Here is a 15,329-nt window from a genome sequence, read left to right as displayed (position 1 = left end):
AATCTGGTTCTTTGAGAAGATAAACAAAATTGACAAACCACTAGCCAGAAGCATCAAGAAAACAGAGGGAGAAAAGCCAAATCAACAAAATTAGAAATGAAAAAGGAGAGGTTAAAACAGACAACACAGAATACAAAGGATCATAAAAGAATATTATGAGCAACTGTATACTAACAAAATGGACAACCTAGGGGAAATGGACAGACCCTTAGAAAAGTTCAACCTCCCAAGACTGAACCAGGAAGAAACAGAAATTATGAACCACCCAATTATAAACACTGAAATCCAAATAGTGATTAAAAATTTCCTCAAAAACAAAAGCACAGGGAGGGGGGTTCAGGATGGGGAACACGCGTATAGTTGTGGCAGATTCATGTTGATGTATGGCAAAACCAATACAATATTGTAATTAACCTCCAATAAAAAGAAATAAATTTATATTTACAAAATAAATAAATAAAAAGAAATTAATCTTAAAATCTAAAAAAAAAAAAGCACAGGACCAGATGACTTCACAGGGGACATCTGTAAAACATTTAGAGAAGAGCTAATGCCTATTTTTCTGAAACTCTTCCAAAAAACTGCAGAGGAAGGAACACTTCCAAACTCATTCTATGAGGCCCCCATCACCCTGATACCAAAACCAGGCAAAGACAACACAAATGAAGAAAATTACAGGCAAATATTACTGACGAATATAGATGCAAAAATCCCCAACAAAATTTTAGCAAACATAATTCTACAACATGTAACAAAGCTCATACACCATGATCAAGTCAGGTTTATTCCAGGGATGCAAGGATTCTTCAATATATGCAAATCAATCAATGTGATATACCATATTAACAAACTGAAAGATATAAACCATATGATCATCTCAATAGATGCAGAAAAAGCCTTTGACAAAATTCAGCACCCATTTATGGTAACAAACACTTCAAAAAATGGGCATAGAAGGAACCTCAATGTAGTAAAGGCCATATGTGATAAGCCCAAAGCAAACATTATTTCCAGTGGTGAAAAACTAAAAGCATTCCCTCCAAGATCAGGAACAAGACAAGGGTGTCCACTGTCACCACTATTATTCAACATAGTTTTGGAAGTTCTAGTATGACAATTAGAAAGAAATAGACAATTAGAAAAAGAAATAAAAAGAATCCAATTCAGAAATGAAGAAGTAAAACTCTCATTGTTTGCAGATGACATGATACTATACATAGAAAACCCAAAAGAAACTATCAGAAAATTACTAGTGAATTCAGCAAAGCCACAGAATACAAGGTCAATACACAGAAATCACTTGTATTCCTATTTACTAACAATGAAAAATCAGAAAGAAAACTTAAGGAATCAATCCCATTCACCACTGCAACAAAAAGAATAAAATTTCTAGGAATAAACCTACCTAAGGAGACAAAAGAACTATATATGGAAAAGTATAAGACACTGATGAAAGAAATCAAAGACGACATAAACAGATGGAGAGATAGTCCACGTTCCTGGGTAGGAAGAGTCAATATTGTGAAAATGACTATCCTACCAGATGCAATCTACAGATTCAATACGATCCCTATCAAATGACCAAGGGCATCTTTCACAGAACTATAACAAAAATTTTCACAATTCATATGGAAACACAAAAGATCCTGAATAGTCAATGCAGTCTTGAGAAAGAAGAATGGAGCTGGAGGAATCAACCTTCCTGACTTCAGCTTATACTACAAAGCTACAGTCATCAAGACAGTATGGTACTGGCACAAAAACAGAAATATAGACCAATGGAACAAGATAGAAAGCTCAGAAATAAACCCATGCACCTATGGGTGCCTTATTTTTTACAAAGGAGGCAAGAATATACTATGGGGCAAAGACAGCCTCTTCAATAAGCGGTGCTGGGAAAACTGGACAGACAGCTACACGTAAAAGAATGAAACTGACACTTCCTAACACCATACACAAAGATAAACTCAAAATGGATTAAAGACCTAAATGTAAGACTAGAAACTATAAAACTATAAAACTCTTAGAGGAAAACATAGGCAGAACACTTGCTGACACAAATCAAAGCAAGATCCTCTATGACCCACCTCCTAGATTAATAGAGATAAAAACAAATGTAAACAAGTGGGACCTGATTAAACTTAAAAGCTTTTGCACAGCAAAGGAAACTAAAAGCAAGGTAAAAAGACAACCCTCAGAATGGGAGAAGGTAACAGCAAATGAAACAACTGACAAAGAATTAGTTTCCAAAATATACAAGCAACTCATACAACTCAATACCAGAAAAACAAACAATCCAATCAAAAAGTGGGAAAAAGACCTAAACAGACATTTCTTCAAAGAAGACATACAGATTGCTAACAAACACATGAAAAGATGCTTAACATCGCTCATTATGAGAGAAATGCAAATCAAAACTACAATGAGATATCACCTCACACTGGTGAGAATGGCCATCATCAAAAAATCTGCAAACAATAAATGCTGGAGAGGGTGTGGAGAAAAACGAATCCTCTTGCACTGTTGGTAGGAATGTAAATTGATACAGCCACTATGGAAGACAGTATGGTGACGCCTTAAAAAACTAGGAATAAAACCACCATATGACCCAGCAATCCCACTCTAGGCATATACCCTGAGGAAATCAAAATGGAAAAAGACACATGTATACCAATGTTCACTGCAGCACTATTTACAATAGCTAGAACATGGAAGCAACCTAGATGTCCATCGACAGATGAATGGATAAAGCAGCTGTGGTATTCCATATATACAATGTGATGCTACTGAGCCATAAAAAGGAATGCATTTGAGTCAGTTCTAATGAGGTGGACAAACTTAGAGCCTATTATACAGAGCGAAGTGAGTCAGACAGAGAAATATAAATATCGTATACTGACATACATATGGAATCTAAAAAGATGGTACTGATGAATTTATTTTCAGGACAGCAATGGAGAAACATGGACATGGGAGGAGGGGAGGAGGGAGAAGGTGAGACGTATGGAGAGAGTAACATGGAAATTTACAACACCATATGTAAAATAGATAGCCAATGGGAATTTGCTGTGTGACTCAGGGAACTCAAACAGTGGCTCTGTGACAGGCTGAAGGGTGGAATGGGGCCAGATGGGAGGGAGGTTTGGGAAGGAAAGGACATGGGGTATACCTATGGCTGATTCTTGTTGATGTTTGACAGAAAACCACAAAATTCTGAAGAGCAATTATCCTTCAATTTAAAAAAATTTAAAAAAAAATGGTCGAAAACTCCCCACCTTCAATGAAAGACATGATTGCAAACACCCAAGAAGTTCAATAACCTCTGAAGGGGATGACCTCAAAGAGACTCGTGATGAGATACCTTGTAATCAGACTGTTAAAGGCTACAGAAAAAGTAAGAACCTTGAAAGCAGGAGAGAAATGATCTGTCACACACAAGGAAGCCTCAGTAAGATCATGGCAGATTTCTCAACAAACACCTGGGAGGAGAGAGGGCCAGGAGCCGACCTGCTCCAGGAAGAAAAATGTCAGTTGAGAATCCTAAACTTTCAAAACAGTCTGTCAGGGGCTTCCCTGGTGGCTCAGTGGTAAAGAATCGCCTGTCAGTGCAGGAGACAAGGGTTCAGTGCCTGGTCTGGGAAGATCCCATATGCCACGGAGGAACTAAGGCCACGCACCACAACTACTGAGCCCACGCGATGCATCTATTGGAGCGTGCACTCCTAGAGCCCACACTCCACAGCAAGAGAAACCGCCACAATAAGAGGCCTGAGCACCACAACGGACAGTAACCCCCGTTTACTGTAGCTAGAGGAAACAGCCTGCACAGCAACGGAGACCCAGCACAGGCAAAGATAGTAAAATAAATAAAATCGTTTAAAAAAACACACAAAAAAAACTGTCCTTCAAAAGACAGTCCCAGATGGACAAGAGCTGCAGGAGTTCTGCCTGAAGGAAATGCCCCAGCCAGTCGTGCAGGCGAGAGGAAAGGACCCCAGACAGTAACCCCAGGCTCTGGAAAGGGAGACACACAGCACTGGTGTCAAAGTCATGATGGTTTGTAACAGCAATTTTAGTTTCCTACATGATTTAAGATGCTAACATAGTCTTTTAAAAAGCATTTTTTAGCCTAAAAGCTGGTATTATTATAACTTTGCTTTATAACTCCACATTTTGTTTTCTGTAGAACTAAGAAACTGAGGTATCTACCAGTTTCTATTTATGTTACTGGACACGCAAGTAATACAAGTAATTTCGTGACATCAACAACTGAACCGAGTGGGACAAAGCTGTAAAGGAGTGGAGTTTTCATGAGCTGTTCGTGTCAGACTGATACAAACCCAGATAGGATAGTTGTGACTTCAGGATGCTAAATGTAATCCCACCACAAAGAAGATACACAGAAGGGATGAAAATGGAACTTGAGCATTTTACAACATAAGGTCAGTTAAACATAAAGATGACAGCTCTGCAGGAGATGAGGGACAAAAGAACTTACAGGGCATGAAAACAAACAGCTAAACGCCAGGAGCAGAGCCCTCCACAGCACTTAGCCTCAAAAGGACATTCTGACACAGGCTGCAGCACGGACGGACCTGGAGGGCACTGCACTCAGTGGGAAGAAGCTGTTCACAAGAGGAGACATGCCCTGTGATCCCACTTACATAAGGTACCTAAAGTCATCATGTTCACAGAGATAGAAAGGAGAATGGAGGGTGCCAGGGGCTAGGGGAGGGTGGGGAGTGAGCATTTAATTAGGAGAGCTCTGGTTTTGTAAGATGAAGACTCTGAGATAGACGGTGGTGAGGGCTCAGAGCACTGTGCATGTATGGAATACCCCTGGGCTGTGCACTTACAGGCAGCGGAGATGGTGTATCTATGCCATGTGCGGTGCTGGTGGTGGTGTAGTCCCTAAGCCATGTCCAACTCTTGGGACCCCATGGACGATAGCCTGCCAGGCTCCTCCATCCATGGGATTTCCTACACATGCCATGGCTAGGTATGTATTTTACTAGAATTAAAGCCTGAAAGGAAAGAGACTTAAGAGCATAATAATCAAATGCAATATGTGAGCTTGATTGTATCTTAGCTCAAAAAACCACAGTTATAGAAGGTGGTTTGGGGACAACTCAGTACATTTGAATGTGGACTGGGTGGGAGGTGATGCCTAGGAATGTGGTTAATTATATTTGAGATGCTGATGTTTTATAGGGATGGGTGTTGAGCAATAGGAAATTGCTGATTCATTCTGAAGTGGGCCAGGTAAGCAGACAGATAGACAGAAGAAGTGACCGTGGCAAATGTTGACAGTGACTGGATTCAGGAAGTGATTATATGGATACACATTACATTCTTTCTGCTTTTCATTAATACGAAAATTTTCTTAATTAAAAGAAAATATCAATTCCATGTAACAAAGGAGATTACAAACAAAATGAAAAAGCAGCTCATGGAATGGAAGAAAATCATTACAAATCACATTGATAAGGGGTTGATGCCCAAACTATGTAAAGAATTCACACAACTGAATAGCAAAAAAAAAAAAAAAAAAACAACCAACCCAAACAATATGATTTAAAAACAGGCAGAGGAATTGAATAGATATTTTCCCAAACAAGACACACAAATGGCCAACATGCACACGAAAGGTCCTCATGAAAGTATCACTGATCATCAGGGAAATGAAAATCAAAACCACAGCTCCGTGTTATCTTGTACCGTTAGAATGTTGTTGCTGTTTAATTGCTGAGTTGTGTCTGACTCTTTGCAACCCCAAGGACTGTACCCTGCCAGGCTTCTCTGTCCATGGGATTTCCCAGGGAAGAATACTGCAGTGGGTTGCCACTTCTTTCTCCAGGGATCTTCCCAACCCAGGGATCGACCCTGCATCTCTGTGTCTCCTATATTAGCAGGCAGATTCTTTACCACTGAACCACCAGGGAAGCCATACTATTAGAATAGCTATTATCAAAAAGAAAGAAGTAATAAGTGCTGGCAAGGATGTGGAGAAAAATGAACGTTGTGCACTGCTGGTAGGAATGCAAATTGGTGCAGCCACTGTGGACAGTATGGAGACTCCTCAAATAATTAAAAAGAGAATTACAGTATGACCCAGTGATTTCAGTTCTGGGTATTTGTCCAAATGAATGAAACCAGTATCATCAGAAGAGTTGTCTGCATGCTCATATTCACTGTAGCACTATTTACAAAAGCCAAGCACTATTTACAAAAGCAACCGAAGTGTCAGGTCCATTGATGAATAGATGGATAAAGAAATTGTGGTGCATATAAAATGGAATATTATTCAGCCATAAAAAAGGAAACCTTGCCATTTGGGACAATGTGAATGGCATTATGACACATGAAATAAGTCAGGTAGAAAAGATGGGTACTGTATGATTAACCTTATGGTGGAATCTGAAAAAAAAATGGAGCTCGCAGATACCAAAAAAACCCCCAAACAGATTGTGGTTCCAGAGGCGGGGGTAGGGGTGGTAGAATGGGTAGAGGGATCAGAAGGCACAAACTCCAGTTACAAGCTCTGGGGATGTGAAAGCTGCATGGTGACTATAGTTTATAAAAGAAACCCATCGGGTGACACCACAGAGCTTCTGGGAGGAGCAGGTCTCCTGAGACGAGTCCGAGGGTCTCCTCTGATCCTGGGATCCTGCAAGCTGGGTGCCACCCTGCGCAGACTCTCTGGATGTTTGCAGCATGGGTGTGGGTACCCACCTCCCCAGACAGCAGCCTCAGACCCGCCCTCCCCCCACATCCCTGATGCTCAGCACAAACTCACAGAGCATTTCTTTGTTGAACATTTCAGTGGAACAGAAAATCCGCCTGTTTGAGCCAGAAATGAGACATTTCCTTCCAGATCTTTGTTTATCTAAAAAATAAAACCCCGGACCACCCACACATGTGCAGCTTCTGTGTGACACGTGCTATCTGGACAACCCACCCCCCACTGCCTAAGGGAGGGGCCTGCAGCCCATCCCACTGGACGCGCGGGCAGCAGCAGTCACACTTGCCACCCAGGGATGCAGAAGGGCCTCTGTGTCACCCTGTCTGAGCTGAAGAAGAGTCTCCAGCATGTTTGGAAATTAGCCAAGCGGAGGCCACATGTCACTCCCTCTGCATTGCAGCGTGTCCTTCATCACAACATCCTGTGGAGCCTGGGGCAGCGGTGACCCCGATTCCACGCACCACCCTCTCGAGATGGTAGAAAACCCCCTTTCCACAGCTTGCTTTTTGGACTGACACTCACCATGGGCTTGAAGGTGACAAGCACTTCGCAGGACATGCCGGCTGATAGTGGGCCTGGGGGGTCAAAGCTGTGGGAACAACAACGGAGCAGGGCTGAGCCTCCTGCCCTCATGGACCACAGCTAGGCTGGAGCCACTGTCCCAGACAGCCAGTGCCCAGGCAGGCCGTCGAGAGCCTCCTTTTCACCCTGTCCCGGGGGCTGAGCCCCTGCTGCCTCCCTGGGGCTCAGTCCACAGGAGATGCTCCAGGGACATCTGAATGTCAGTTGTGTGAGTGAAGGAAGGGAGGGAGAGAGAAGGGAGGGAAAGGGGGAAAGGAGGGAAGGGGGAGGGGAATGGGAAGGAGGGAGGGAAAGAGGGGCCAGCCCTAGAGGGTGCAGATGCTATGGGGTGAGCAGCAGTCATGGCTCCCTGGGGGGCATGAGCCAGGCCTAGAACCAAGGGTCTAGGACTTTGGTTTCAAGGTGAGGGGCTGTGAGCCAGGTAGGGAGCTGGGACTGAAGGTGCTACATTCAACTGGAGCCATCTGAGCCCCACATTAAGTAAAAGGATCAGGAAAACAGCCTCACATTCCCAGTGATTCTGGAAGGACTCTGTCTGAATTTGTCTGAAAAAAAGGAGCTCCCCCCAAAATTGCTAACATGAAACACGAGGTCCATTTTCACAAGGTTGGATTTTACTTCTTGTACTTTGCTTAGAAAACACAAGCAAAAACTTAATATTAAAATCTCTCTCTGGCTGGCAGAGTCCCAGGGGCTCAAGGCAGTAGATCCGAGCTCCTCGTGTCAGGAGGGAAGTGTTCTGGTGTTAGACTAACAGAGTCCCAGAATGGCATCTCACCAGTGGATGGGTCAAAACCCAGACCTGAAAGCTGTGCACCAACCGACAGGGACACGGCAAGGGGCAGGGCCAGACCCCAGGACCTCAGGTGGCAGAATTACTGTAGGGAGACTTTTACAGACGTGAGAGAAGAACCAGAAAGATCAGCTGATCTGAAGGAGAGCTTGGGACTTTCAGAAATGAGGAATACGGCAACTGGAATTGGAAACGAAATTAGCAATTTCAACAGCCGATTAGATACCATAAAAGAGAGAAGACGTGAATGGAGGGACAGACCCCAGAAACTTGCTCAGAGAGATGATGGCAAAGGGGAGGGGAGAGGCGGTATGATACAGGTGTCAGGAAGCGCGGGGCTGCAGAGCAGACAGGTTTCAAGTCGAGCACAGAGGGCCGGTCTGTGAGGATGGATGGGGACAGTGTGTGAAGGGCCAGGGATGAGGGATCTCCACAGTTGTTGGCAGAGGCTGACCAGGAAGCACAGGCAGTTCTAAAACGGCTCTAGGAGACAGAGATCCACAGCAGACATGGCGGTGGACATGCTGGACCCCAAGGGCCCAGCGACCTCATGGTGATCAGAGGAGGCTGGATAACCTATGAAGACAGGGGACTGGCCAGAAAGCCGACTTCCAACGGCAACAGCATAAGCCAGCAGACAGGGAGGAATATCCTCATGGTGTTGAGAGAAAACGCTGCCCATAAAACGTTCCTGATCCAGCTGGGGAAGGTGACTTGGGGTGGCCGAGGTGATGTGACCAACCGACTGTGCGCCCCCGCCCACTCCTCCAGAAACCACAGGGAGAACTAGCCACATGGGAAAGCCCCGCTGTCAGCACGCTTGGACAGTGGAGGATGCATTGGTGATAAACATGGAACAAGGGAAGACAGAATAAGGAGCGAAGATCCTGCATCTGGCTCACAAGCTGCACAGAATGGACAGTGAATCCAACGGGGAGACTGACCAGAGCCCCGGCCAGTGGCACAGCCCTGGAAGGCACTGCGGGCAGTGGACAGGGCCTCGGAGGCTGCAGCACTCACAGAGCAGGAGCCACGCAGACTTGGGTACTTACAGCCCCAGGCACCTCCCCACTGATGACGAGGAGGAGTGGCAGAAGCCAGGAGGGGGAGGAGAAAAAACCCTTAACAAAGAAGTCAAAACGCTTAAGAAGCAGAAGAGAAGGGGGCCCTGCAGAGAGACACAGTAACGGTTGTTATGAGGAAAATGAGGGAAAACAAAATAAGAAGGAAGAGAGGATTCCAGGGACCAGAAGGGATCACAGACAAGAGGATCCGGCTCAGGCATCAGCAGGGTCTCAAGAGAAGAAACCTGAAACTCTGGAGCAGACTGAAAATTTAAAGAGTTCAAGCACACAGTCCTGAAATAAAAAGACGGCTTTTCTCTTTACTTTGAGGAGGCTAAGGCCCCACAGGGAGCTCTCACTCAGAGCCATTGACCTCAAAACACAGAGGACGAAATGTAAAGCCATTCATCAGGGAAAATGGGGCTGGCCTGAGGAAGGGGGCCGAGACACTTCAGAAAATGCCCGTGGGCCCCAAGTGTGGTTCAAACAAAGAGGCTCTGAGAGAAGCTGCAGGGACTAAGGCCCCACCCATGGCTGCCCCACTGCCTACTCCACGTGGATGAAGTCCTGCAGGCCCTCGTCCACGCCCACCAGCTTGCAGTAGTTAATCGTGTAGGTGGCGTTGATCAGCGTGATCTTCTTCTTGTACACTTTGCCCACATCAAAGTCCTAGGAAAAGCGAGTGAAAAGTTAATACTCAAAGCTCTCTGGTGGTTGCTTCTCGGCACCTGACAGCCATGCCTGGGAGACCAGGACGTCTCCCTGGTCTCCCAGGAACTCTGCCTCGGGCAGGAAGGGGCTGCCTGGGGGCCAGCGGGTGCGGGTCCTCCAGCAAAGGGTTGGGTGGTGCCTGGCTCCTCCAAGGGAACTGGGAAGTTGTGACGTCCCAGCCTCCCTAGGACCAGTGCCCTCCTGGGCCAGTGCCTGAGCCCTTCCACGGGACCCTGCCACCCTCAGTCCCAGGCGAGGACACTGGTACCAGGACCCTGGGCTCACCTTGAAGTGGATGAACTTGGGCTTGCTGTTGAAGGGGCACCCTCTGAACTCACGCCCTGATGCCACCTGTTTGTGGATCACCCCACTGCGTAGCCGTTGCATCGTCCGCGCCAGGATGTCCTTGTCCATCTTTGTTCCGCCCACCGGCTTCCGGTCCACATCCTCCTTGGATACCTGGGGATTGACAGGGCCATCTGGAAAGCCTGGCCAGGCCTCCCTGAGGGCAGTTGGGGAGTGAGGGACATGAACAGCTAGGGTCACTGAGGCCGCATGGGGCAGACAGGGAGCCACAGGGGAGGGGGGCATGCAACATCCAAGGTGGGGCACCAGCAAGGTGGTGGGGGTGGGGGACAAGAGGCTGAGCAGAGCCATCCACGACCTAGAGGATTTCTGGAAAATAATGGCAGAGGGGGGATTTCTAGATTTTTTTGTTGTTCAGTTGCTCAGTCGTGTCCCACTCTTTGCGACCTCACGGACTGTAGCATGCCAGGCTTCCCTGTCCTTCACCATCTTCCAGAGTTTGCTCAAACTCATGTTCATTGCCATCCAAGTATCTCATCCTCTGTTGTCCCCTTCTTCTCCTGCCCTCAATCTTTCCCAGCATCAGGGTCTTTTCCAATGAGTCAACTCTTCACATCAATTGGCCAAAGTATTGGAGCTTCGACAGAAGTCCTTCCAATGAATATTCAGGGTTGATTTCCTTTAGGACTGACCAGTTTGATCTCCTTGCAGTTCAAGGGACTCTCAAGAGTCTTTTCCACTACTACAGTTTGAAAGCATTTTAAAATCAGGCCAAGAAAAAGTTTTTGAAAATTTCTACAGGAAGCAACATTTTTTCAAGTGGCACAAAGGTGCAGCCCTGACAGTCTCAGTGACTTAGAGAGGGAGCCTCTGGGGGCCTGGTTCTGGCGCCGGGGCCAACCCAGGGACTGGCACCTTCCTGCCCTCACACTCCGGGGTGGAAGCTGGCCTGCTGACCGGTGACCCCTGTGCAGTGACCCCAAGCCTGAGTGGGGTAGTGCCCAGCTCCAGCCCAGTCAGCCAGGCCTCCTCAGAACCAGCAGAACCAAATGGCTTGACCCTCAGAATGATGGGAATGAGTTTGCCCACAGATAGGGGCGATGCCCTCCAGGGTGGCCAGAAACAGAGCTGGGGCCAGCATCCTGCCACATGCACTGGACACTTGCCAACTTCATGGCTCATGGAGCTATGCCTGCTGGGATGACCACTGCCCTGACATAAGGCTGTCAAAGGAAGTGTGAGCAAGCCTTCCAGCCACAGGCTTCCCAGTGGTAAGTGCAGGAATCAGGGCTCACTCCCCCACCCTGAGCCCCAGCCTGCACCTGCTGTGTGCAGGCCCCTGCTGGCCTGTGTGCTATGGGGGAGGGAGGCAGTCAGGAGGAGCCACAGAGCAGGATCCATGAGGGAGGCCCCAGCAGTCACCAGGACGGGGTGGGGGTGGGTGGGGGAGATGGGGCTGTGTCCGTGTCTGAGGAGCTACCTGGAAAGGCTTGTAGTCCTCCTTCCAGAGCCCGGGGATCTCCGGCCAAGCCAGTGTGTCCTCCCCGCCGAGGCTGCTCCCATTCCCCTGGACAGACTCGCTGGAGATGGCCGTCAGCAGCAGAGAGGACTGGTAGAATCTGGACCTGTTCTCCTGGAGTTGGGGGAGAAAGACACGGGTCATTCTAGAAAAGAGAACATGCCGACGGGAGGAGGACCCCCAGGACCCCAGGCCCCCCACACACAGATGGCAAGGAGGACCCTGGGACCCCAGGCCCCACTCTGCATCAGAGACAAGAGCATACATCATTTGTCACTTCCATTTAGAGTACAAGTGTCTACACATCACAAAAGCCTTTTTCCAGGGCCCACATATATGCTGGAATCCCCTTCACAGACCTTTATCTGCTCTGGGGCTGGACCTGGCCTCTGTCCAGGGACATCAGGCTGGAATAGGGATGAGGGTGGAGGTTGACGTTGCTGCAGGTGAGAGAAAGGCCCCCCGCAGAGAAGGGCAGGAGCACCTGGCTGGTGGGCAGGTGTGAGACAACATCGAGGAGGCAGCAGGAGGTGCAGGTGTGGGCGCCGCCCAGGACGGCAGGGCGGAGAGGGGCACTGAGAGGAGTGGAGACCCTGGGGGGCAATATGCAATGACGCCTGGGGGCCCAGCCAGCAGCACCCTTGTTAGAGCCAGTGAGCTGGGCCTTCAGGTTGGGGGTGCACAGGGCAGAAGTGGAAGGGCCACCAGGGCTCAGGACAGGGTCCCGAGATCCCTGTTCCACATCTTCAGGCACACCAAGCAGGTCACCAACACAGTACACACAGAAGGCGGCCCGAGATGATCCTGTTTAGGGTACGAGTAGCTGTGGGGTCTGCCTCCCAGTGGGTGAGGCACCAGAGACCGGGGGCTGCCTGCCTGCACCTGCGCTGTCACCGGGGAGGCTGCCACACGCCTGCCTTGGGAGGGAGCCTCGATGCCATCCATGGCCCTGGTGGTGGGGGTGGGGCATCAGACGCAAGCACCAGGAGGAAAGGTCCTGGGGCCAGGGCGCTCTCCGTGGTGCTGATCTTGGCTGGCAGGCATGGTCCTGTGCTCACCAGGGGACAGCAGGGCGGGGCCTCTGTGCTCTGCCCATCGCAGACGGTGGCCACGTAGCTCCAGGTCTGGTCCCTCAGGCTCCGCTGGCCTGTGGGTCTCGGGGGCTCAGGCCGTGGCCTCCTCCGGTCCTCCACGGCCTCCTCCTTCAAGAGCCGACTCACAATCTCCTGCTTCCTGCGCTTCTGCTCCTCCTCGAAGGCACTGCAGGGAATGCTGTCTGGGCCAAGAGCCAGACGCCTCCGACCCAAGAGGCTGGGCCCACTGGGCTCCAGGGGAGCAGATGAGGAGGCCCAAGGGCGGCCGGGCCAGACCCCCTGGGGCGCCAACCCTGGGCTCTCATGTCCCTGCTCTCCTAGTCCCCAGGCTTCTGGGGCCTGGCTGAGGCTCAGACCAGGGCAGCCTTGGGTGGGAGGGTGCTGCTCCCCCACTTGTCCCTCCCACGAGCCAGGACTGAGAGCCTCAGATGCCGAGGAGCTGCTCCCCAACCCCGAGACCCCTGCAGGTGGGGCGATGGTATGACTAGGGGACACTCCCTAGCAGGACCAGGAAGCCACAGCTGGGCAGATGCTAACAGTGACCACGACAGGCTGGGCTAGGAAGCGGGGGGAAGGGACAGGCCTCCAGCAGAAAGAGGAGACACAGAGCCTAGTGCGCAATGCCGGGCTAGGTGGGAGAGCTGTGAACTTGCCCTAGCATCTTGGGAAGCCCTCCAGAGGACCCTTTTCTCTCAGGGTGGGTGCAGCCTAGGACCTGTGAATGGGGACCTTGAAAGCCCAGGGGTTCTGGGGGATGACGGGGTGCAGCGTGGACTGAGGCATTACTGAGCACCTGAGACCAGAAAGTGAGCCCAGGCTACCCTTGCCTTCTGGGAGGGAGGAGAGGGCTAGTGCGGGGCGGGGCGTACAGAGACAAAGGAGTGAGCCACTTGATGTGGGGGCACGCCTGGTGGCAGAGTCAGGAGGAGCTGTGCTCTGAGGCCCAGGAGAGGTACCTCGCATGGGGTGGGGGTGGAGGGGAGACATAGGGCGAGAGGCAGCCTCACCAGTTGTGGCAGACGTGCTCCCACTACTCTGGGGTGCTCCCAGCATACTCACCGGTTCTGGGCCTCCAACTCCTGGCGCCGGCGCTGATGGCACAGGTGCTTGAAGGCGTCCCCACCTTGGGCCAGGATCGCCTTCTTCTCAGCCTGGGCCTGCTGTTCCTCCAGCTCTCTCTTGGTTTGGCCCCATGCTTGAAATTTCCGGAGCGTTTCCTTGGGAAAGGAGAACATGGAGGCTCCAGCGTCTGCAGGTGTATGCGGGCACACTGGAGCTTTCTATCGGGTGGGTGACCTCACACTGTACCAGAGACACAGGTGGTGAGGACGTCACCACCGCTCCCCCTGCACCCTCAGCTGCCTCTCCTGAAAATCCTCCAGGGCTTCCCTTGCAGATCCCTTCCCACATCCCTGGCCTAAATGACCCCCAGTCCCCACTTTCCCCAGGAAGGCCTGGGATGCCAGCACACGGCGTGCTGAGCCTGAGAGGCTGTCCAAGTGCAGGTGGGTGCATGCAGTCCCGCCTGGATCCCGGAAGAGCTCCTACCCGGTTGGCAGAGATACTGTTCTTCAGGGCCAGCACCGCGTCCATGCGCCTGCGCATGTGCTCTCGGGTCTCCAGCTCCTCCTTCTGCTCCTGCTCACGGATCCTGAAGGGAGGGCCTGGTCACCACTTGAGCAGCCTCAGGGCTGGGAGGAGCCCCAAGGAAACAGCCAAGTGCAAGCGGGAAGAGAGCTGGGCTGCACATGAGCCATGAGAAAACAGTGAGATCAATTTCTCTAGGTCAGTCCTTGTCTGATAACAGCAGCTGTTAGCTCAAAACTGAAAACACATGATGACATGAGGGTTCAATGATAAAATCAGAGAATTTCAACATAAAGGCAAGTGACCCACTTTCTCAGGCTGGCCCTTGGCGGGGGTGAGGTGGACACAAGGAAACTGAGGAGAAGGAATGACGCACCGCCCCAACGAGGCCTTCAGGAACTTCAGGGCCTTCCGGTGGTTCTTCTGGGCTTCCTCCACCAGCTTCTGCTGCCGGAGTCCAAGCTCCTTCTGCAGGTGCACGCATTTCCTGCAGGGGCGGCGGGTGGGGAGGATGAGAACATGTGCTGTGGAGAAGGGGGACAGGAACACGTGCTGTGCAGACCCGGAGGGGACTGAGGCCAAATGCACGAGGGAGGACCCTGCGCCGTGCCTGGGGGGGCAGGGAGATGGGGACCCTACAGGTGTCCATGGGCTTAGATTCCCCGGAAGCAGAAGATCCAGCGACAGTTAGAGTGGGAGCTGGAGGAAACCTGTGAAGGTGGGATGGGAGGCAGGGACTCCCATGGGGTGGGAGGTCGGGCCCCCTGGCTTGCGGCACACCTTGTCCTCCTGCCCTCTGCTCAGAAGGGGCTGCCCCCGGGGAGTGGGCAGTGTCAGGCCTCAGGGAGGATGGGCTGAAGGAGTGGCCAGAGCAGAGGAAATGGCCGGGTGTCCAGGAGGAAGCCACTGTCAGGTCAGGGAGTGGGCATGG

General features: G+C 50.4%; 1 protein-coding gene across 1 annotated transcript in view; it reads right to left on the bottom strand.

The window, feature by feature from the left end:
• Positions 1-15,329, bottom strand: part of CFAP74 (cilia and flagella associated protein 74) — an 85,898-nt gene that overhangs the window by 35,152 nt on the left and 35,417 nt on the right. The window contains exons 8-17 of the mRNA XM_018059948.1: positions 14,775-14,885; positions 14,360-14,462; positions 13,871-14,028; positions 12,612-12,977; positions 12,077-12,362; positions 11,679-11,831; positions 10,178-10,351; positions 9,732-9,850; positions 7,265-7,331; positions 6,797-6,886 (exon numbers count right to left, since the gene is read on the bottom strand). Of these exons, the coding sequence (XP_017915437.1) occupies positions 6,797-6,886; positions 7,265-7,331; positions 9,732-9,850; positions 10,178-10,351; positions 11,679-11,831; positions 12,077-12,362; positions 12,612-12,977; positions 13,871-14,028; positions 14,360-14,462; positions 14,775-14,885 (1,627 nt within the window). The remainder of the gene's footprint in view (positions 1-6,796; positions 6,887-7,264; positions 7,332-9,731; positions 9,851-10,177; positions 10,352-11,678; positions 11,832-12,076; positions 12,363-12,611; positions 12,978-13,870; positions 14,029-14,359; positions 14,463-14,774; positions 14,886-15,329) is intronic.

This window comes from Capra hircus, chromosome 16 (assembly GCF_001704415.2).
Source record: "Capra hircus breed San Clemente chromosome 16, ASM170441v1, whole genome shotgun sequence".
NCBI lineage: Eukaryota > Metazoa > Chordata > Mammalia > Artiodactyla > Bovidae > Capra > Capra hircus.
The sequence above is the reverse complement of the archived record's forward strand: the minus strand, read 5'-3'. Positions and strand labels throughout refer to the sequence as shown.